Raw genomic sequence first — 25,008 nt, forward strand, 5'->3', positions numbered from 1 at the left:
GCCATTTCTGGCCACATAAAGAAAGTCAGTTGGGTCAAGAACAACATTGGACCCCACTGACTTTAAATGTACAGACAATACATATATATCCTGACTTTTATCAAAATATCTTTGTGTAGACACACAACCATTTTTGGAGTGTACTATACCTTTAAATATTGTAAAATATATTATGGTTAAATAATATGAGCCAATATTATGTGCACTAAATGTTTGTATGCAGCTACCTCATTGAACCTGAAGTGAATCGGGTGCTAAAATGACAAGCTATTAGTGACACAGTAAATTCCCCCCTCAGAGTTCTTGAACAAGGCCAATGTCTCCACAACACACACACACATCAGTCATCTGGTACACATACAGTAAGGTGAAATGCCGCCACATTCAGGAGATTACAGAACATCAAACCATTAACCTTGAGACAGACTGCACTCCATCTCTGTCCATTAACACACTTTGTCTCATGCAAGGATAAAAAAAGAAACGTTTTCTATCTTTCCCACGCGCATAAAAACATTGAAGGGGTGGTATAATGCCCTTTTCACAAGATGTAAAATATGTCTTTGATGTCCCCAGAGTGTGTATGTGAAGTTTTAGTTCAAAATACTCCACAGATATTTTTATATAGCATGTTAAAGTTGTCACTTTTTGAGGGTGAGCAAAAACACACCGTTTTGTGTCTGTTCCTTTAAATGCAAATGAGCTGCTGCTCCCAGCACGGAGGGCAGCTTGCTCAACAGCTTGTGTCATTTTACCTTTAGTCACTGATGGAGAGACTCAAGAAGAAGTGACATGTAGAATGCAACAGGACATTTCTGACTGGTTACTGATGAATTTATGTAGCTGATGTGTAGTTATCTTCTAGTCATTGATATATTCTGTCTTGATAATCGTGTTCAGGGGGCGGAGTTTATGTAAATTCTAGGGTTGGTGATGTCACTAACCTGGGAGGAATGTCGTGTAGTCCTTACCAGCCTGTGGTCCTTAAAAAGCAATTTCTTTAAAAGAAAATATCTCCCTTTGCTTTGAACTTTAAGCTTTGTAACTTTGCAGATGTTGTTTATGCTCAAACAGCAGCATTTTAGAAAAGTGAAATCATAATCAACCACCACTTTAAAGGGACGGGGATCAGTCACAAGGCAGTTATGATAAAGATCAAAGAAAGAGAGCAAAAAGCAGAAATGGAGAAGACAATATGAGAATCACTCATTACACAGAGAGTCTTGACATAGTCTCTCAAGGAGCCCCAATAGGTGCCATTGTGGTCACTCCATGTGGCCATAAAGTGCTCCAATTACACAAGCTTGAAAGCTTGATGGTCCGTTTGGTTGGCGGACATCAGTTTGATTGACCACTCGCTGTGTTTTGAAAGCTTATCTGGGTGAGAGCAACCATCACTAACAGAGACTTCCACAAGATTGCCTGTGGCTTTGCATCGAATACTGGACAGATGTTCACTATTAGCGATCTTTGCTAAGAAAGGCATTACTTTTGCTAAAGCTACAGTATTTTGTGATTTCAGCAAACCTGTAACCTTAAGCTTTAACCTTTGGCAAGTCTTGCTGCATTGTGAAACAGTCACATGGCTTATTGAGGAAAAGTGTGCTATTACTCATTTAAATGATTTGACTTACAGTTTTCAACAGGTAGATGAGAGAATGGACAAAAAAAAATAATAATAATAATAATAATACTTGTATTCAACAAGAATTCATTAAATTGACCAAAGGTAGCTTTCCTGTAGCTCAAACAGTAGAGCGCAAGGTCATGCATTCGATTCCCAGGGAAAGCAAGAACCGATAAGAATGTAAATGTGTACCTTGAAATGCAATGTAAGTCGTTTTGGATAAAGGTGTCTGCCAAATGCATAAATGTGAATGCAAATGTGAAAGGTGGCAGTAAAGACCTTTTATATTGTTATAAAAGATTTAACAAATGCTGTTCTTTTGAACTTTCTATTCATCAAAGAATCCTTAAGGTCTTAAAGGGATAGTTCACCCAAAAATGAAAATGCTGTCATCATTTACTCTTCCTCAAGTTGTTCCAAACCTGTATGACTTTCTTTCTTCTGCTGAACACAAAAGAAGATATTCGGTAGAAGAAAGTCGGTAACCAAACGACTGATGGAGCCCATTGACTTCCATAGTAGGAAAAAAAATACTATGGAAGTCAATGGGGACCAGCAACTGTTTAATTACTAACCTTCTTTAAAATATCTTCTTTTGTGTTCAGCAGAAGAAAGAAAGTCATACAGGTTTGGAACAACTTGAGGAAGAGTAAATGATGACAGCATTTTCATTTTTGGGTGAACTATCCCTTTAAGGTTTCCACAAAAATATGAAATGTTTTCAACATTGATTGTAATAAATTATCATTTTAAAATATATAGCCTAGAAAAGTAATTTAAAGTTGCATTAAATTGTATTTCACATACCAGTATTAATGCTCTACTGTATTTTTGAGACTTCTTTAAAAAACACTGAATAAAATCTGGCCTGAAACCTTTGAATGGTAGCGTACATTAAAGGAGGGAGCCATGTAGGGACCAGAATATCATCGATACTGCACTCTGAGGTGGGCTCTTTTGACATGGGCTGTAAACAAGCACCTAACCAGAACACCCTAGCAACCACAAAGCAACACACTAAAGACCTTAACACAGTTTTGCCGGTCAGAGCTTTCTGAGAGTCAAAATCCACTTTGTTCTGTGAAGTAGTTCGCAAGCTGAAAGTATTTCAGTGAAGAATATTTCCATCGACAGGCTCTTCACAATATAATTGTAGCAATTGTCATAAACATAAGAAAAAAATTCCCACAGATGGCATCATTTTGATGCCTTGTCTTCGAGCATTTTTCATATGTCTTACAGAGAAATGCAGTGCTGTTGGTTTATGACACGCGTTTCACTAATGTGGAGTAGTATAACATCTCTTTTGGACTCAAGTGACAAGGATTTGAAAGGATTTGAATTTGAAAGACATAGTCACCCTTCCCCAATGACATTATACTGGCAAAAATGGTGGGATAGAATGCAAAACATTTTAAAGCCAATTGTCAGTTAATTCGCCCCAAAAATGTAAACACTGTCTCTGTGGGACTTTCAAAACCTTGCAGTTTGTTTGAGCATCCCAATCCGCCCGACAACAGCAACATTGGCTCAACCAGTGAAGTTCATTTTGGGTGGGACTATCTGACTGCAGGACCAATGGTAGAAGAGCGGAGTATTTGGGAAACATGTTTGGGAAAACATTTGGTGCTGCTTGGCCTAGACACACTTTACCTTTAAAACATTAGAATAATTTATTATCAGTAATTTTAAAGTTGTAAATTATTTATGTCAGGTTTATATGTAAAGAAAACTATAACAAAAAAAAAAAAATCAGTTTAAATCAAAATTTAAACACTGTCTCTTTGGCGCTTTCAAAACATTACTAGCTTTGAGTATCCCAACCTGCCCGACAACAGCAATATTGACTCAACCAGTGGTGTGAATTTGGGGCGGGGCTATCTGACTGTCTGACCAATGGCAGAAGAGCGGAGTGTTTGGGAGGGAAAAAAACTCATTATTTTTTTGCAGTTCTTTGTGGCTGGGAAATTACACACTTTACCTTTAAAACATGAGGATCATTTATTTTCAACCACTTTAAGGCTTGAAAACATTCCTGTCTGCCTCCCTGTTGTCTTAGTTTCCCACGTTCTCTCCTTTCTCTAGACACTTTTGTCACTGTCTTCTCTTGATGCACTACAGTGACATTTACCTTCACATTCCCTGCTTCATTTTTCAAACTTACACGATTCCCCCTGGCGTATCTGCTTTTTCAGCCGGCTGAATGGGCAGACATTCATTCCTCGCTCGGTGCAGCAGCATAAAATTCCTCCTTCTAAATGCCACATTCCCCAACTCAGACAAGCAAAACAATCAGTGTGAGACAAAGAAGACCATCAGGTTCAGTCCAGAATACTCTGTGGCCTTTAAAAAGGGGAAATGCATGATTTTTTTTTCCAAATGTTTATAGTTTCTCCTACCCAAGAGTCAACCTTTTCATAGAGAATACAAAGTAATATATGTTTGAGCACAATTGAGCTTCAAGCTGCACATCCATGCAGGCTGAATTTTTGGACTGTATTCGGGGTGGCTTTTTCCCAAGAGTCCTAACTCTCCTGTACTTCCCTACAGCTATCAGAAAAAAAAAAAAAAAAAAACGGATTGTGATCCACTCCTTCCAAATGTTTTAGAAAAGAGAGATGGTTAGACCAGCTGATATGTGGGCCGTCTTTGGCATGATGCAAGGGCGTTCGAGGCTTTGATGTTGGCATGTGGCGTGGGATTGCCCTGAGACGTAGAGGATTCAAGGGGATAAGTGGCTATCTCAAAGGTCCAGATAACTCCAGCTAAAACAAGAGTCGGGCAACGGTCTGAAACAGCCCACCATGACACACAAGAAGAAGAAAAAACTATTGAAAAAGCATTTTTACAAGTCAAAAAGTATTTGTTTTTTAAAATGGGATCAAAAACAAAAAAGCTGGTCAATATAGGTCATTATTTGACGATATTATATAGGTTTTCACTAAATCAGCACAAAGGAAGAATACTTAATTGAGATTTTATTTATTTATAATTTTATAATAATAAATATAAATAATTGAACTGATTAAATTAAATAAAAAATAAAACTGATTCCATAATCTATTAAGACATGTTAAATAATTAAGGACTGTTTTCCACTAAATAAGCACAAAGGAAGAATACTTAATATTTTTTTATAGTAATACATAAATAATAATTATAATTCATAACAATTATTATAAAATAATAATCACTATGTAATACAATACAATGGATATAATAAATAATAAATTATACACTATATATAAAATATAATAATACATATAAATATATTGTACATATTTTTTTTATAATTTAAACGGAAATAAAACCAATTCAAAACTGTACAAAAAAAAAAAGTGTGGAAGTGAATTAAACACCCCAACTGTTTAAATGGATAAGCTATTAAAATGTGTTTTAATGCTCTCATAGTCATGACACAAGGAGGGGGTATGAAACTCGCTCACGGCGCAGTCTTTAGAAAACTTAATGGCCAAATAAAAAGCACATTAAGATCATTGCGATGTTCACAATGCTGCTCAGTTTAATATCACCAAACTCATGTCAAATATATTGTAAATATTCAGTATATATCACCCAACCCTAACAGAATAGTGTTTTTGATTTATTGTTTGACCCTGTTTTTGGCTCATTTTTCATCACAAACATCAATTCACACTGTTCTATTTGTGTGTGCAAACACTGAGTGATAGATGAAGGCTACACACAGAGCTCTGTCCTGATTAGCAGTGTTCAGCTTTGTGAAGTTAATGAATAGACATTACAGCAGGATCAATGGCGCCTTTCTCCCAGTCTCCATATGAACAGGCCTAATGAAAAGGAATTACACTCGTCAAACCAAGGCCTCTGTCTTCCTCCTGTTCCTTGAGCTCTGACTCTGCCTCCTCTTGCTTAACTGTTGTCTTTTATCTCACTTCTCTCCAAGAAAACTAAAGCAGCAAACTCTTAGATCAGCTAGAATTACAAAGACCTGCTAATCTTTGTCTCTTTTTCTCATGATAAACTGCATAATGAAGTCTAATGCTCCGTTCACACTGACGGCGATATTATCACCAAAGGTTGGTCACTGGTAGCTGTAAATCTTATCCCAAATTGGATGTATTGCATGTAAAATAAGATGCCATTCAAATTTGACAAGGAATCAGTTCTTGCTGCTAAAAATGAACATTCTGCAAGGGGAAATTTTTGTGCAGCTGTGCATAATACATCATATCATGAACAAGATGAGCGATTATCAATGCATGAATCAAACTCAGGGTCTGCAATTTTTGACAGTTTTCCTCCCATTTTTTATTATATCGCTCTATGTGGGCAGAGATAAATCATATAGAACTGAAAATCGCTTGCAGTAACATGAACATCCATCATGGCCATAGTATCTTGCAAGAAAGAGTTTATGCGCCACTGTCTTCCATTTGTAAACTTTATATGAAAATCGGTTACTCCTATTGAAAATGAAAACTTCTGGACACATTTTTGATGCAAAACGGTCACATTGATAATGTGTGTTAGCAGTGTTTGTCGCCATGTCCAAAAGACGCTGTTTTTTCCACCCCAGATCTAACACAGTTATGGTAAGGGGCGTGACATTTACGAAATACGCACAAAGCGGTTGGCCAATCAAAACAAACTGCTTCAGCCGACCAATTAGAGCACACTGCGCTTTTCAGAAGGAACTAAATAGTGTTACTGACAGACTGGGAACAGAGGTGGTGCAACAATGTTTTTTGAAAGTCTATTCTAACAGGCCCCAAAAACAAAATCAAGACTTTGTAAAAGGTCTCTTTAACTTTATTTAAAGGAACACTCCGACTTTTTGGAACTTTAGCTTATTCACAGTATCCCCCAGAGTTAGATAAGTCCATACATACCCTTTTCATTTCTGTGCGTTCTGTAAGTGTTATTTGACGCACCCACCGCTAGCCTAGCTTAGCACAAAAACTGGATGTAAATGGATAATGGTAGCATACTAATCCAAATAAGTGACAAAATAATGCAAACATTTTCCTATTTACATGTTGTGATCTGTATAGTCACAGCGTGTACAAATAACAAGGCTATATGAGACAGAGACCATTTTTAATCGTATAAATACTGGGAACTATATTCTCACTAGGCGTTGGAGCACAGCTACTTGGGCGGAGTGGCTACTTGGGCGGAGTGATTAGCGCAGCACACGAGACGCCCTGTTGTTGATTTAGCTGTGCTCCTACGCCTAGTGAGAATATAGTTCCCAGTATTTATACGATTAAAAATGGTCTCTGTCTCATATAGCCTTGTTACTTGTGACTATATAGATCACAACATGTAAATAGGAAAATGTTTGCATTATTTTGTCACTTATTTGGATTAGTATGCTACCATTATCCATTTACATCCAGTCTTTGTGCTAAGCTAGGCTAGCGGTGGGTGCGTCAAATAACACTTACAGAACGCACAGAAATGAAAAAGGTATGTGTGGACTTATCTAACTCTGGGGGATACTGTGAATAAGCTAAAGTCCCAAAAAGTCGGAGTTTTCCTTTAAATTAAAAGTGACTTGATGTGACAGCTACCAGTGGAAGTAAAATCCTGTTACTGTTTGTGGGCAAGACTGAGAAGTTAAAAGTAACAGTGAGCAACGACCCTCATGTGGATAATGTTTTTTCTTTTTTAATGGTTCATGGAAAACCACGCTAGAAATATTCAGCATTGCTAATAAGTCATCGTGTGCATAATATGTTGCACACTTTCCCCACCAGAATGTCTTGTTTTATTCATTGTCAAAATAGAATGACATTCTCATTTTGCACCCCATTTGTCTAAAGTTGTGGACATTTGTGCAGCCCACGAATAACATCAGAGCATCTTGCAGTAGAAAAACAAAACTCCAACAATACTGTGTAAATGGGGATTAAACGTCTGTTTCTTTATGATGTACATAAAACAAAACATGAGATAAAATGTCGTGTGTGTTAGCATGCTGAAAGTTGCTCATAATTGCCTTTTGATTTCATTATGTATTATGTTTCCTGTGTTAAACGAGGCATAGATGAGAACGTGAGGGCTGGCATGTGTATGTGCTGCTTCTCTGGTCTGATGCTTGTAAGACTTAAGCATAAGCCAGTCAGTGCTAAAAGGGTTCAGAAAGGTTTTCTCCCCAATCCATGGCGATTTATAACCAGAAGTGTGCACATAATCCAGCTCAGTGTATACGAACCTCAGTGGCCTGTAGTCACTTTTGGTCAATCTTGATGTGGGGCTTGACATCATGAGTTAAGAACATCAGCTTTACACAGTACATTAGATTCGCCTCAGAGTTATTACTCAGCTTTAGCTCTAAAAATACGAGGCAACACTTCTTAAAATGATCCACGCAAAAGTGTCATTTCTGCAAGTTCAAAAACAAGTTTTAAACCCCTTAGTTTTGGTGTTTTTCCTTTGAATGTTTTTTTTGTGTGTGTACATAATCTGAATTTCTCAATCATCTTTTTCTTACATAAACACACATCGTACACCTCATACAAGATTGCAGTTGATTTTACAGCACAAATTAGGCAAATTATAACTACAATTTGGGGGCAGATTCACAAGTATCAATCGTATAAATTCAGCAAATTAAGTACTTTATGCACATATGATGCACTGTGTACTCAAACAGTGTAGTGTATGAATTTCATAAGGTTATTTCTTCATCCAGCATCAGAGTCTGCTAGTCCCTCCCCCTTTGTTATGTCAGGGAATGAAGTGTCCAACATTCCACACTTCATTTTTTTTTTCCAGTTAATTAAGTGCATCGTCAGGGTATTTGTTAACTTGTCCAATTTGTTGGACAACTTAAAAAAAACATATGAGAGCCACTGTCTTGCTAGGTATGCATTTTTAGTCTGTTGATTGCCTCTGAATCGCTTGTGTCATTCAACGCAACTCCGAATTTGTTTTCAGTATGCAGTAGACAAAACAACGCAATGATACTAAAACACTTGCCATAAGCATATAACACAACACACTGATAAAGAAACAGACAGCATCCCACTTCCTGCTGACAGGGGCAGGAAATTGAGTTTGTCCAGAACAAAAGGAGAAAGTGAGTGAGCGAGAGAGAAACAGCGAGGTTCAGTATTGCCTCTCATTAAGACTCATAAGCGCTGTCATTGATATGCATGCGATCGCCTCAGCCCGTCCATCTGCAGCGGCACACGACTGCTCGTCTATTCACTCAGACATGAGAAAAAAATTAAAGGAGCCTTTATGTTTTATCTGTCTCACTGCTGAAAGGACGGAAAGACACGTACTGACAGACGAGTGCAGAGAGTCAGTAACACGTCCCTGGCACCGGCCTTTCAATTAGTCTCTCTGCAACAAGACATCAGCTGTGTGGCATCATGGGACAGAAGCGTACCCAAAATACAACCCGTAATAATACTCACTTGCGCTTTTAAAAATAAAGGTTCCAAAATGGGGTTTTCACAGAGATGCCATAGAAGAACCACTTTGTGAACAGTTCTTATTAAAATTGAAACTTTTTGCACTAAATTGAACAGGGGTGTCTAAATCTGCTCCTGGAGGGCCACTGTCCTGCAGCGTTTAGCTCCAACTTGCCTCAACACACCTGCCTGGAAGTTTCTAGTATGTCCAAGTAAGAGCTTCATTAGCTGCTTCAGGTGTGTTTAACTGCGGTTGGAGCTGAACTGTGCTGGACAGACCCTCCAGGAGCAGGATTGGACACCACTGATATAGAACCTTTTGTGCAATGGAAGAATCCCATGAACACACGATAGACAATTCCTTTACAAAAGACGAGATATCTGACCAACTCGCTCACTCAAATATTCCATATAACAATGAGAATCAAGCTGTATTGCTACTGTAGAAATAAAATAACTAGTGCTAGATATATAGCGACAAATACTGTATATATAAACACATTCCCATTTGGTTAGAAATTGCTGTTCATATCACTTTTGCTCTCCTTCAACCATTTATCTACTACTGTATTACTCATAATGTTACTTATAATATAGTATAATGTAATGTTCCTTGTACTCAAACCATACTTTTATTCAGGAAGGGCGCATTAAATTGATCAAAAGTAAAATATTTACATAAAATATACTTATGTAAAAACGTTACATAAGATTTCTATTGCAAATAAATGCTGTTCTTTTAAATTGGCTATTAATCAGAGATTATGAAAATAATGTATCACGGTTTGTACAAAAATATTAAGTTTTCACTATCTATAATAATAAGAAATGTTTCTCAAGCAACAAATCAGCACATAGAATGATTTCTGAAGGATCATGGGACACTGAAGCCTGGAACAATCAATAAAACCTTACAGACCCCAAACTTTTGAATGGTAGTGTATTATATATACATATATACATACATATATATACACACACATATATATATATATATATACACACAAAACAAATACATTTTTTTTTATCCAGTCCACCAATTCAATATAAATTTTAATTGACTGACAAATGACAAATATTCCATTTAATTTCAAACTGAACTGGCTCTTTTCATCTGTAAAACGTTCCATCTGAGCTTTCTCAAGAATCTATACTGTACGTGTGGAAAGAAAAGAAATAGAGTGTCTGCAACACTACACATCTGTGCATCACAACGTGACAAAACTCGATCGCTCCCATTATAATCAACAAAGCTGTCAGTCATCAAAAATCAATCGTGCACTTTTGCAAAGCTTTGCTGATTGTAATGGCAGCGATCTTGTTTTATTGTGTCGTTCACATAGACGTGTCAGAGAGCAAGAGCAAGAGCGAGATGGAAAGAAATAAGAGGGACATTTTGACAGACAACAGCACATGCTGGCACACAGACAGAATCCTGTTCTCATTTTTTGCCAATTCGATAGGTCTGGCAGAGTCCGGAGATGTTTACTCAATCCATTACTGAGAAGGTGTGCTGTCACACTAAGAGGACATGCTTTGACTGTTTAGCATGGCCCAGTTAACCCCTGCTGGCTAGAAGGCATAACTACACCATTCACAAACCTTTCTGCTAAATTCCCATGAGCAAATTTTTAAATAAGCAGATTTCAAAATCACATGCACCAGCCAAAAAACTGCCAGTAAGATAAATTCTAATGGATAGCTTTCTCCAGTTATTATAGACCTCCTTGTGCCACACGGCCCACAAACGCAGACAGATCTTTTGTGCTATTTCAACCTTCCTGCACTCTCTCTGCCTGTCTGTAGTCATTCATCTCAGTGTGGATCTTTTCTCTGTCATTCTGCACAACATTACCCCAGCTTGTGTGTGTCCACTCTCCCCACAGCGTTTATTCAGACTGTCACCGCTGCCTACACCCACTCTCGGCACTGTTACACCAGCCTCCTGCGGGAAAAAAAACAAACTAAATATGTAGTTTGATGTATAACATCCATAATGACAGACACACTTGAGAGGAGGAGGAATACAATCTAAGCTGAAAGTTCCTGAGTTAATTACGAGCTTAACTTACTATAGCAGCCATTTTCTATGCTAATTTTAGCCGGAAATCAAACACTGTGAAATGTGTTAAGCGAAACTGGGAATACTATCGGTCCCTGGGAACTGGAACTGAAAGGATTGTCACTTGTGTTTTATTTAGCCATTTGGCTGAAGTAACTTAATTTTAGTTAAGTTACTTTTAGTTAAGTTAATTTAAGTCTAGTGTACACCAGTTCACTGACAAAACCTCTGACAGAAATCCCCAGTTTTGCATTTTCAAGTTGGTCCCGTGAATTTACCGCGCTGACCAACGGAAAGCCGCTTGGTATGAAAATGACTTCTGTATGATCTGTGTTTCATACTTCGATAAACTATTGACAATAGACAATTAACTTTTTTTCCGTTGAAAATTCGCTAAAGTGGCCGCTCCTTTATACTATACACCTGATCTCACGGGAAAACTTTACTGTTACGAGATGGCGATGTGAATCATACGAAAACGTATGATTATTAGAAAAAGAAAGTAAGGAAGGTCCACCCCTAAACATAACTGCCACTGGGACGCAATGAGGTTGTATGAATTCACACGATAGCCACCAATTCGCCAAAATGTGAAGAAGTTATGAATTGCCTTTGAAATTGTGTTGGTACATTACATAGTAGCTGAATGCATAATCAAATTAATCAAAATATTTATTCAACAAACAAACAAGGGACGTGGAAAATGCAGAACTTAAAGGACATGTATTTGAATTCTGTTGAGCTTTCTATGCATGAGTCTACTTACAGCTGACATGAACAATATTTCTGCTGTGACGGGAAATATCCTCAGTGGAAATAAAAGGAAATTTTCTCAGTGAATATGATAGCTAGGGCCCAAACGGTAGGGGCCCCGGTGGCTGGATCTTGCTAATGAGAAGAGACATCATAATATATTTAATGCACTTATTATCTACCAGAGTTATAATCCAAATGTATGAGACGAAGAGGGGGAGGGGGGGATGAGAATAGGAATAGAGCGAGGGGTGACCGGAAGGTTTTTCTCTGCCTCCCAGAACGACGAGGGATTTCTGCAGCCTCTGTTATGTGATAAGAGAGAAAAATCAGAGAGGGTCATTATGGAAGAGCGAATAAAAATGAGAACAAATGACAATGGATACAAAGATTTGTGCGCAATTTGTCATGTGTGCATTTTCAAATCTACGGACTATAAACAAGTACATAAAATGTACACAACCACATACTTAAAAAAGTCACTATGCTGACAGATAAAACATCCCAATTACATATGAGACTAACTGAAATCCAGTCAAAAAGACATAAGAGAAAGAGAGAGAAAGGGAATAAATGGGAACGAAGAAGGGATAAATGAAGTGATGTAGTTATTAAATGGTAAAAGTAGGATTAGCGATGATCATTGTGAAATAAGGATGTATTTAACATGCTGACATGACTTTGTGACACTAAAAACCTATAATTAAAATGTATAAAAATGTATAATTGAACATTGGCATATAGCAGGCTAATGGAAAACTAGTAGATTGAAAAGTTTGCTCTATGAACCTAAATGAACTAAAACATACACACACATAGAACAAGATATTTTTTAACAATATATAGTTTCAGTTTCATACTATTATACACTACCGTACAAACGTTTGGTTAAAAATACAGTTAAGTTGTATAATATATAAAAGGCTTTATTTTTGTGGAAACAGTGATGCATTTTTTTTAGGTTTTCTTTGATCAAGACCCCTGTGGTGAAAATTAAGCTTTTAATGTTAAATACAAACCATGTGTAAATTCATAAGTCAGCACCATTGCTGAGTATTTTCTCCTTAAAACTGCAGTGAACCAAAGACTCAAAGTCTCAAAACCTGAAAATCGCTGGTGTTTCTGACGTCACAAATTACCTTGTAACCAATCAGGTCAAAATGTGATCGTCAAGGAGTGGATCTCTGAGCTGGTGTGAGTGAGTAGAGGCGGGGCTAATTTGCATATTCTTTGAACCGTATGTACTAAATGAGGCAAGGGTGTAGAGTTACATTTAAGCTATTTACGGCATGAAGATTTTTTTCAAGGAAAAAACGTTTAAACGTTTGGTGATCAAAAATGAGTTTTGAGGGATAAAATTATTGGGAGACTTTAACAGTATTTATTTGAAATGGGAATCTTTTGAAAGATTATTAGTTTCATATGTATGTATAAACATACACAGTTAAATGTCTTAACTGTCGCGTTCAACCAATTCAACAAAGTCTCTGCTGAGTAAATGTGTTAATTTTTTATTTATTTTTTGCAAAGAAAAAAAATCTGCAAAAGCATTGTACAAGCATTTCAATCGGCCTGCTAGTTAGCAAACCCTAAAATGACTTGCATTACCCCATCAGAAAATGTGCTTTTCAGAGCCTTTTCAACTACAAATTCATCATAAATGGCATAAAAATACCAGCTTTCAGCAAATCAATTCAATCTTGAGCTTTCATTACTAGTAAAATAATGATCTTTGCCCAAAGGGTAAAATTCAAATTGTTTAAAATTCTTCTGGACAGTTAATGGATGCTAGTTCTCGCCAGCAGGTGCTATGATGTCAGGCGGTTTTTAATCAGGGCTGTTTAACCTTTCGGTAACCCGTAGAACTGATACTCAAATATATTTTCATTTGCCTCAGGGGAAAAGAAGACGTGCTTTGACCTTTTATTTAAGTGTTAGTAATCTAACGCTTCTAAATGACCGTTTTCATGCTCGCCGGCCCTTCTTGTGCATTACGTGGAGTGTGTGTGTGTGTGTGTGTGTGTGCGTGCATTGAGGCAGAGAAACCTACAGAATGAGATAAAGAGACACACTGTCTAGAAGAGTTATTCAGGTGTAATACAGCATGGTAATACCCGCTGGTTTGACCGGAGTCCATTTTCATAATCAAATAAAGAGAATCCTCAGACAAATTGTATTCATACTGCCAGCAATAGAGCTGTGTATTCAGCGTTCATTTTCAGAAGAATACACTTCACTTCACCGGCCAAAGAGTATAATTTTGTTGCCGTTGTTGGACTGCTGTAATAAAGATAAAGCAAAGTGAACATTCAGGAGAGGAAAATGTCACAGAAAAAGCCTGGTGTCAAACACAAATGCAAACATTTAAATGCGAAGGATTACACGTCATTCGAGGCTGTGTGAGATTTCACGCTGTATTAGGCACCGGGTGCTGTTTGAAACAAAGCTTGCTTGAAAAAGGTCATCCGTCGAGTGCAGGTATACAGAGGAGATCACTGTAATCTTAAATAAACACAATCATGTATGTCTAGGCATGTACTAACACACGCAATATAAATATAATGACCCGACATCGCTTCTAAACAAGCTTAGAAGACTAGTTTACCCAAAAGATTCATTTACTCCTGCGTTTCTTCCTGTCTTCCGTTGAACACAAAAAGACAATTCTGTTCCATGCTGTTACAATGAAGGGTGACTGAGGCTTTCAAGCTATAAAAAAGACAATAAAGCACCATAAACGCACTATAAAGTGGTCTTTATGAGTTGTGTCTTCAGAAGACTTGGAATAATTATAAAATTAATTACAAATAAACAATTTGTCAATAGTCACTTAAAATCTCAACAGCTGCCCTAGTTCTCCTTGGCTCATTCATGGAAGAACAGATCGTGATTCAAGAACAAGTCATTCTTTTTATTCTTCATAATAAATTGATCAATCCAGCTTGCAGAAGTGGTCTGGATGATTTGTTTTTTGAACTGCACTGATATGATTTTGGAGTTCTCGATCTCAATCTGGTTAATGGCCCACTTGGGGGGACGATTAACTTTATGCAAATTGTACTAACTATATTTTTATGATGATTTAATGGTGTTAAAGCATCAGTGTTCCTTCATTTCATTGACTAGAATAATTCTACCAAACTTCTCCTTCTGTGTTCCATGGAAGAAAGTCAGTCACCGATTTGGAACAACAAAGGATGAGAAAATTATGACATAATTTTCCTTTTTGGGTGAACCGTCTTTTTAATACTACCCGTGGTTTAAACAACAGTTTCCTGTCACGCTTCCTGCTGGTGAGAGTGTGTGAGAGAATAGTAATGTTTCATATCAGTGTCAGAACACCCTGTATTATGCCACATCACTCAGCTCTCTGCGCAAGTTTACTGTCTCTGTCAATATCAATCTCTCTCAGTCTCTGTTAGCAAACTGATCCTTTTTAGTTTTTGTGCACCCGAAATGTATTCCATCTCTTCCTCAAAACACTTGCCACTGCGGTGCACCTCGAAACCTCTCTCTCATTCCCATTTCAATTCGACATCAAAGAGGCGAATCAATGCTGAGCCACTAACGTTCACTTGTACAACAGCGCCCATCATCACAACCTCATCCTCATGGTTTTATCGTGTATTCTTATTCCTTCCCTTTCTTTCTCTCACCCTCAGACATGCTTTTTTTTTTCTTTCAAGGAGGTTTTTGTTCTGATCTGTTGCATGCACACACACACAAAATGCTCATGTGTGCTTGCATTTAATTCCTCTGTAACCTTTAACATTGATTTTCTGCTTTTAAAGTTCATCCTTGTGGGCCGGGTATATTCAGAGATAGCTATAGATATAGGTGGAAAATGAATATCACATGCTCTCATTATTTTTGTACTCCTGTGGATGGATGGATGGATGGATGGATGTCTTATGCTCACCAAGGCTGCATTTAGTTGATCAAACATAGTGAAAATAGTAATAGTGTGACATTATTACAATTTAAAATAGGCTAATTTCCTAATTTAACAATTTTAAATCCAAATAATTACCGTAACGTATTACAAACAAAAATTTAAGAAAAGTTTGACTAGTATTGTTTGCTGTATTTTTAATATACTATATGCTATATATATTATATAATACTGTGATACAGGCCTACTCTAATATTCTAGAAGTAGAAATTAGTCATTGTTTTGAGTCGGATCTTTTCAGATCAATTGATCTAAGAGAACTGGTCGTAATGATTTGTATACCTATACAGATATTCATAATATACTACATAGAATTAATAGCCCATCATTGCAGATTAAAAGCTTTGTTTGCACTCACATTTGTTTGGTGTTAATTCTTGACCTTGACTTTTCTAATTATTTCTAAATTGGACAATCAAACAAAATTATAATCATATACAGTAAAATTTCTGCAGATCCATGGGTAAGCGTAATACTGTTTTAATAAGATAACTTTACTAGAAATAGTTGTTCACCGGCATATGTTGTGTTTTGGGCTGCGTTATCTTGACTATCAAAGTCAACCAGCTGAGCACTAACCTGCATAAGCCAGTCTGGAAATTCATAATACTCCAATGTGCACTGATTTAATTGAATTATCTTTTTGTCTCTGTGTTTCCATAGGCTGTGGTCTGGAGTTTCTCCTGGTGCTGTGTGGCTTAGAGTTGACCCGAGCGTGTCCCCGTCACTGCATCTGCTACGACTCTCCCAGCACGGTGAGCTGCCAGGCGCACAACTTCCTGGTGGTTCCAGAAGAAATCCCGGCCCAGAGCGAGCGAGTCTTTCTGCAAAACAACAAGATCCAGCGATTGCTGCAGGGCCATTTCAGCCCAACCACCGTCATGCTTTGGCTCTACTCCAACAATATCTCATATATCCAGCCCTCCACATTCATGGGCTTCACCCGCCTGGAGGAGCTCGATCTGGGAGACAACAAACACCTCCGCTCTTTGGCTTCTGACACCTTTCAGGGCCTGACCCGACTCCATGCTCTGCACCTCTACCACTGTGGCCTAATCACTCTGCCCGCCGGGTTATTTGAAGGGCTGCACAACCTGCAGTATCTCTATTTACAGGTAGGTAAAAAATAGACATTTTAAAAACCAGTGCCATTTATGTCCCTCTTACTGTATACAGCAGATATGTAAGACTAGAATTTCAACAAGGAATAGCTGATGTCAACATTTACTATGTGCTATTATAGGTACTTTTTTTATTCATAAGGATGCCTTATTTGACAAGTCACAACCCCAGTTTCTCCTCACTATACCTGCAAAGTAAGCTTAAAGCTTAAGTTAGCAATATAAATGTTTAGAAATTAAGCCATGTCAAATTTTTTTATATACAATATCAAATAATATTGAAATGTTTGGTAACACTTTAGATTAGGGAACACATTCACTATTAAGAGTATTCTCAGAATAAACTCCTAATAACTGCTTATTGACAGTAAGGTAGTTGTTGTAGTGGTTATGTTTATGGTTCAGGGATGTAGAATATGGTCATGCAGAATAAGGCGTAATATGTGCTTTGCAAGTTCTAATAAACAGTCAATATGGTAGTAATATGCATGGTAATAAGCAACTATTTAATAGTGAATGTGTTACCAAATGTTTTAATTTAGACTAATATGGCACATTACAATGTATTAAAGGGATATTTCACCAAAAAATGAAAATTCTGTCATTAATTATTCACCCTCATGTTGTTCTAGACCCGCAAGACTTTCGTTCATCTTCAGAACACAAATGAAGATCATTTTGATGAAATCTGAGAGCTTTCTGTCCCTCCACAGACAGCTACTCAACTGACACTTTGACGCATATGAATTGAACGGTTTAGTCGAAATTGTCTGAAGAGACTCGATTGCTTTATATGATGAACAGATTTAATTTAGGCTTTTATTCTCATTCTCAACTGAACCTGCTTGACGCGCGATAGCAAACCTCAATGGTTCTTGCGGATGCTCAAATGTGCTGCGTAACACAAGAGAATGAACCTCATTGGTTCTCGCAGTTGATGTTTATATGGGAACAAAAGCCTAAATTCAGTCTGTTCATCATTAGAAAATTTGAACTAAACCGCTCAAATTCATAAGGATTAGATTTACAATCTCTTTATGAACTGAAGCGTCAAGATGGTAGTTGCGTAGCTGTCTATGGAGGGACAGAAAACTCTTAGATTTCATAAAAAAGATCATAATTTGTGTTCCAGAAATGAGCGAATGTCTTACAGGTTTGAAACGACATGAAGGGGAGTAATTAATGAAAGAATTTTCATCTTTTGATAAACTATCCCTTTTACATAAACACATTTGCCCCATAGAATGCTGAAAATAAGAAAAATGCCCTTGTGAAACTGGAAATGGCACATTTTGCACAAAATGACTCGTCTATAGAGAATGGAACAATGGAACTGAAATAGTTACAGTACCATTTAAGATTCCTGTGTTTTCCCTCATATTAATGTGTCTGATGTGCTGCTAGGTCTGACGTTCTGTGTAAATATATCATATTTAGGTCCTCCTCAGCCAAATTGAGTGTGAATTTATAAGACGCTTGGCACAATTGTGCTGACACTTTAAGAAATCTGACTGGATACAATACCGCTTTTAAGGAAACAAAAATGCCCTCTTGAATGGATACTTTTTTTTTTTTTTAGATTGGCAGTGCTCCCGGTTTGAACCATTGCTTAGGAATCATCTGACTTGCCAAATAAATCCAGATAAGATCTGCTCAAAATGTTCAATATCAGCCTTAGCAGCAAGAAGTGCTGCACTAAAATGATGACCAGAGATAATATTTCGTTCTAATGAAAATGTCAAAAAGGTATCATACTCTTCAGGCGCAAAGAACATTACAGACACACGGCTCTTGGAATTTGATTTATGTTTAAGGTTAAATATTTCTGACCTTTTATGAGGTTTCATAAGCATATGCACAAGGTTATGGGTATTTCGGTTAATATATCTGAACAAGGTCTACTACATAGTAGAAAAACGGTATCAAAAAATATAAATATACTGTAATCTAAAAAGTTTGACACAAAAGTGCCATACAGCATGCATTTCACATATATTATTAAATTGGCTGACCTAATTTTTTAAAACAAATAGCTGAATATATATATATATATATATATATATATATATATATATATATATATATATATATATATATATATATATATATATATAGTACAGTTTTGTCTGTTATTCTTGACATATATACATACACATTTTCTTATCTAAAATGTTCTATTCTGGAAGTAACATATGTCAAGGATAGCAGACAAAACTGTACAGTACCTTCCCACCTGAACATACAGTTCTTTACGCTCGGCTTGTTTCGTCCCAATTTCACAGTGTTTAGCCTCTCATATAGCTTAAAAACTGGAGAAAAAAAAGAACCATAGAGATGAGGAAGGATTACTGTGAGGGGTTGTTTGGCATGTGCGAATAACAATTAGATAAAAAATAAATTCACAATATCAATCACTCTCCAATCCATGCAAATACAGTATATATTTACCTTCAATGTCCTGAGAACACAATGCATTAAAGGCACTTTGGATTTTCAAAAAGATTCTTATAACAGAAATATAAATGAAAAGGGAAAATCTAATATATCCAATATAAAGAGTCATCTTTGAACTGCCTTTATGAAGAGGACACAGAAGCATTCGCATGATTTGATTTGGTGTTTTTCTTAAGATGATTTGTAGTTTTAATCTCATCAACATCATCTAATCTCATCAACAACAAAAACATTTCTAATTTTTGGAGAAAAAAAAAAAAAAAAAAAGATAACCCATTTTAAACTAAAATTTGATTGAGCTATTTTTGTAAACAGACTAAAACTAAGGAATACACATGAAAGATTGACTAAATTTAACAGGACATTTCATCAAAAAACAAAAACTGATTGCTTTGTATATTCATATCTGTGACTTGCTTTTTCTGAGCCTGCTACTGACTGTTGCTGTTTATTTTGGCGTTCTGCAGAACAACCAGCTGGAGTTTCTTGAGGATGACATGTTCATTGATCTGCTGAATCTCAGCCATCTATTTCTGCATGGAAATCGGCTGTGGAGCCTCCACCAGAACACTTTCCGTGGCCTAGGGGCCCTAGATCGCTTGCTGCTGCATCAGAACCGGCTCCAGTGGGTTCACAAACAGGCTTTCCATGACCTGCGGCGCCTGACAACTCTCTACCTGTTCAACAACTCCTTACCTGAGCTACCAGCCGAGAGCTTGACTCAGCTGCCGGCGCTGGAGTACCTGCGTCTCAACGACAACCCTTGGGAGTGCGACTGCAAGGCCGTGCCGCTCTGGGATTGGCTGCGGCGCTTCCGTGGCTCCACCTCCTCATTAATATGCGTGGCTCCGCCGGAGCTGGCGGGAAAGGATCTGAAACGGCTGACAAAAGAAGAGCTTCCCTCCTGTACGGGCTCGGAGTCGCTCCACCAGAGCAAATCCGGCAGCCAGGGGGACGTGGGGGTGTCGCTGAAGAAAGATCATCATCACCGATCACACAATCATCATCATCATCCTCACCTGCCACATCAGGATCAATACTACCCCACCTCCCCGTCACCGCTCCCTCGACCGCCCAAGTCGGGACGCAACAGGAACTGCACGAGGCATCGCACCCGACAGGGGAATGGTCCGAATGAGGTGTATAACCTAAAGGATTTAACCAACAAGGAATCGGGCGACAAATATGACCAGTCAAAGCCAAGACGTAAGAACAAGTGCATCCCACGGACTTCGGTGGGGCCACCTAGTAATGTGCAAAGAACAAACAGCAGCAGGGCGACGTCCCTCTTGGCACCTTATTTCATCAGCCCTCTTTACTTATTGGTGTGTCTCACTGCCCTTATTTTCCGCTGAGCCTGTGGAAGCCTGTACAAATGGTTTTACCGAAGAAAACGTAGCCCTCTGTCTACTCTGGCTCCAACACTTCAGTGTGCGAATGTGTGTGTGTTTGTATGTGTGTGTACATGTGTACGTCAGCGAGCCCCTTTTGAGGGACAGAGGCAAAGTTACGGGCCTGGAATTAAACCGGAGATGCGAAGACACTCTGGAGTTTGTGGGTGAGAGAGGGACACTAAATGGACTACTCCTCGATCATCACCATTTTTACACCATTCCCTGTTGCTGCTGATTTACCAGGGCATATTCAGTAAAAAAATTAAAATATATTGTGCATTTATTAACTACATTCAGTTGTACATCGCACCTCTGCAGAATAATTAGCAGCCCTTTGTGGTCAAGCTTACCACCATTAAAACCTCCAAATCCTTGTCCTTACCTTCGACCTGAACACAGGCTGCAAGCCCAGAGGGGAGGGGAGTGTGAGCTAAATACATAAACATACCATTTACACAAATGTACATGGAACTGCTGCACTAATGTGTTAGCATCTCTGCGGTTTCTGTGGGAGGGTTGTTGTCAACACCTTTAGCACCAGACAGGATAAAAATGACAACCCAGGAGAGGGATTGTGTTAGTTATGAGTTTTTTTTTTTTTTTTTACATATATATAAGAAAAATGGTTGCATTTGCAATATTCGCACATTAAAGCTGGTTCACACAGCCCCAACAAATGCTATCAGGGTTAGCACGTTAATCCAACAAAACCAAAAGTTGTTGTTCGCATGGTGAATTAGCATTCTACTGTTCTGAAGCTGCTATGCTGGCATACTTTAAGGTCAGTGAGAGAAAAAGTAGAGTTTATGAAGGATTATGGGATGGCTCTGGGTTTGTGTGTGTTGTTATTCGTTGATTGTGCCCTTAAGATAGTATTTTGGCATAAAAACTGGAAGAAAAAAGTTTAGACATGAAAAGGTCAAGTGGAGCTCATGCAAAAAGCCTCATGTATTATCTGTTACTCAGCTGCAATAATGTGCTAACCTAGAAGGGAAACAACAACACTACATTAGTATCTGCACATGACACAGTTTGGGGAAATGAAATGTCTCACAAAGGGGGAAATAGAGCTGTGCAGAGTTATGATGTTGAGGCTAAACTGGAAGACTAATTAGCCATAGATTCCCTAAGGAAGTTCCTACGGGTTTCTGGAATAGCAATTTTTGATTTAAATCGCTATGGAGGAGGGCAAACATCTCAAACATTTAGACTTTCTTGACGACATATAAATAACACTGAGAAAAGGAGCAGACAAATCTCTTGCAGAGCTAGCATGTAGAGCAACAGATGAAAATGGCCCTTTTGGGATTTTAACAATAATGTGAAAAGACTTGTTCTTCGTACATAAGTTACATCGTCACACCTGCAACATGAATTGTTGTAAACTGTTTTTTTTAATAAGTAAGTTAACTTTGTAAATACGTAGCTAAATAGGGACTACAACTACAGGTACCACAAGAATGTGAGTTTGCATGCTTGATGGGCCAAACAACCACTGTAGTCCTTATGTAGCCACTTGTTAGCAACTAAGCATTTGTTAAAAAAAAAAAAAAAAAGGTACATTTATGGTATAGAACAAAATGTGACAAATATAATGGTAACCACAGGCTTTATTTTACTCATAAATCAAAAACTACCTTCTGAAAACCCATTAGAAACTCCAGAGGGAAACCATGGCCCAAAAATGCCATTTCCCATTCAGGTTTTAAGAGTACAAACTGAACAGTTCCAGAAAGCCAACGCAAGTTCTGCGGTAATAATCCTTGTGATCCAGATTAATCCATGCAAGCCATAGAAAAGCATGTCTGTCACTCACCATCTCTGACCTCTGCCACTGTTAAGCCATTGAACACATGTCTGAATTGACATCCTAAATCTGAGATATCAAACGTCAATGAAAAATCACAGAGCCCCCTCTGGACAGGTAGGGTAATAGCACTTTCCCCACCTCTAACTTGTCCCCATTAAAGACTTTTTACCTTTATACAAAAGTGAACTGAAATTATTATGACATGTCCATTGTGAACATTTATTTGTTTGAGAATATGTCACGTACTAACAAAAGACTGTGTGTGTAACATTGTCGGGGGAAGGATGAAGTTATTTTGTATTCATGTACTTTTTCTTTGTACATTGTCGTCAAACTGCAAATTTGAACAAACAAGTGCACCATGTTAACACCTTTCCCGTCTTCCTCAGTCTGTCCTTCATCTTTATTCCCCCCTTTTTCATGACTCAAACTTTCTGTCTGTTATGAAACACCACTCAAAATCTGTTTCTAAAGAACATTAAAGAGAAATGTGGTCTCACCGCTGATGGTTTTGGATGCCTTTGTTTGGATTCTGCTTGAAAAAAAACAAAGTATAAATCAGGTGATGTTTAACCAGGGAAATGATCACACTAGAAACAGCTTTTCATTTCTGGACCAAATGGCGTTACTGCAGAAGCACTTCATAATAATTCACATTAAATCACTTGGTTGATTTAAATTCTGAATATAAAAGACAGACAAGATATAGCGCTTTCTCAATTGCATATATTTTACGTACTCTCACACACAGTGGAAATAAGCATAATTTCTTCAGGGACATGCAGGACATCTTTGAATAGACAGACATATTTTATTGAACCCTGAGGGGGAATTCTGTTACAGAGACAGATAGTAAAGCCTAATTAAACTGTTGCTATGCTATGACAGTAGTTGATCTGAAACAGAAAACTGACTGTGGAAAAATATGAGTTTATGCTAACGCCTGCTATAGCGCCCCCTATGGTTGGAGCCTATAGCTAAAACACTTCCACTGCATTCAGTTTCTTTCTTGCACACACAAAAAAAGATGTGTACTATAACAGAAACATTATAGAACAAAGCGACACCATCTCAGGCCAGAAAATGGTTGACATGGAAGGTCAGGATGACCTGTTATTCTTATGCTTGTTATGCTTATGTAAAATATTAGCGAAACTAAAAAAAATAGTGGAAAAAAAGACGTTTGAAAGTCAGAAAACAGTATATATTGACTGGAACAGCAGTCTGTGGTTGTTTTTTTGCAGTATATACACTGTGCACAGTTGTCTGTATGCTTGGAATTTCTGGATGACCTTCTACATTTTCCAGTATGTTGTGCAAAGATTGTGCAATATACAATGAGAGCCCAATGTGAGAATTCCGCAACGTAAATCCCACAATGCAATGCGTTCAACCTTCCTTGACACAAATCAATGTAATCTCTTTTCCTTTTATGATCAATTATTTTTTACATAACATTGAAATACGAAGGCAAAACAACAGTTTTTATTTATAACTGAACACCACTCCTTGCATTAAAGATGCAATATAGTATGGTCATGTGACAATAATAAAACTTGCTGCATACTGTTTTGCATGCTACTAAAAATAAAAATAGTAAGTAAATGGAAAAATAGAAGGCAGTATACAGTGGTTATGTTAGAAATGCATACTACTTGCTAATGCATACTAGCATACTGCCTACTACTTTAAAACTAGTTCGCAAAACAGTAGGCATTATTCTAGTATATATATATATATATATATATATATGCGAAGGGTCAAGGGTCAAGTCGAATGCGATGCATTGTGGGATACACTACAGTATGTGCATTTTGCACATTTTGCACAGTATACAGTACTAGTAATTCATTCTGAACATTGTTTGAAGCTTAGCAAACTGGCAGCTCCAGTAGCAATGAAAAGATTTATAATGAACTATGTCATAGAATTTAGCATGTATAAACCTTGATTAAACAATTTAATAATCAAGTAAAAAGGAATTTATACCTGTATGATATTATGCTGTGTCCACATTGGACCAGCGGTTTGGAAAATGGATGTACGATTCACCTGCAAGCGCCATCTTCTGGAAATCATTCGGCGCTACCGTCACAGTGCATTATGGGTATTCTTTAGCCATTGTGTTTACATCGGTTGTACACTCGTTATTGCAGTGCATTGTGGGATTTAATGAGTGCACTCAATAACGTCCACTATGGTTTCAGACACCACTACAAATGGCTGTCCCCTCAAATAGTGTCCTATTTAAGGGTATAGGGGATGATTTTGGACATAGCCAGTGTCTCTGTGTTATCAAAACATTGCTCTGTTTGTTTGAGCATCACGACCACCCCAAAAACAGCAACACTGATTCAGCCAATGGCACGAGTTTGGGGGTGGGGCTTTCTGATTGTCTGACCAATAGCACATCAGGGAAAGAGTTCATG

The 25,008-nt window shown here is 37.6% G+C and overlaps 1 protein-coding gene across 1 annotated transcript in view; it reads left to right on the forward strand.

The window, feature by feature from the left end:
* The window catches only part of rtn4rl1a (reticulon 4 receptor-like 1a), a 108,706-nt gene extending 87,810 nt beyond the window's left edge, over positions 1-20,896 (forward strand). The window contains exons 2-3 of the mRNA XM_081353778.1: positions 16,464-16,915; positions 19,843-20,896. Coding sequence (XP_081209904.1) covers positions 16,464-16,915; positions 19,843-20,730 — 1,340 coding nt within the window. The 3' untranslated portion in view covers positions 20,731-20,896. The remainder of the gene's footprint in view (positions 1-16,463; positions 16,916-19,842) is intronic.
* The last annotated feature ends 4,112 nt before the right edge of the window (positions 20,897-25,008 follow it).

This window comes from Scardinius erythrophthalmus, assembly GCF_964197995.2.
Source record: "Scardinius erythrophthalmus genome assembly, chromosome: 23".
Taxonomy (NCBI): Eukaryota; Metazoa; Chordata; class Actinopteri; order Cypriniformes; family Leuciscidae; genus Scardinius; species Scardinius erythrophthalmus.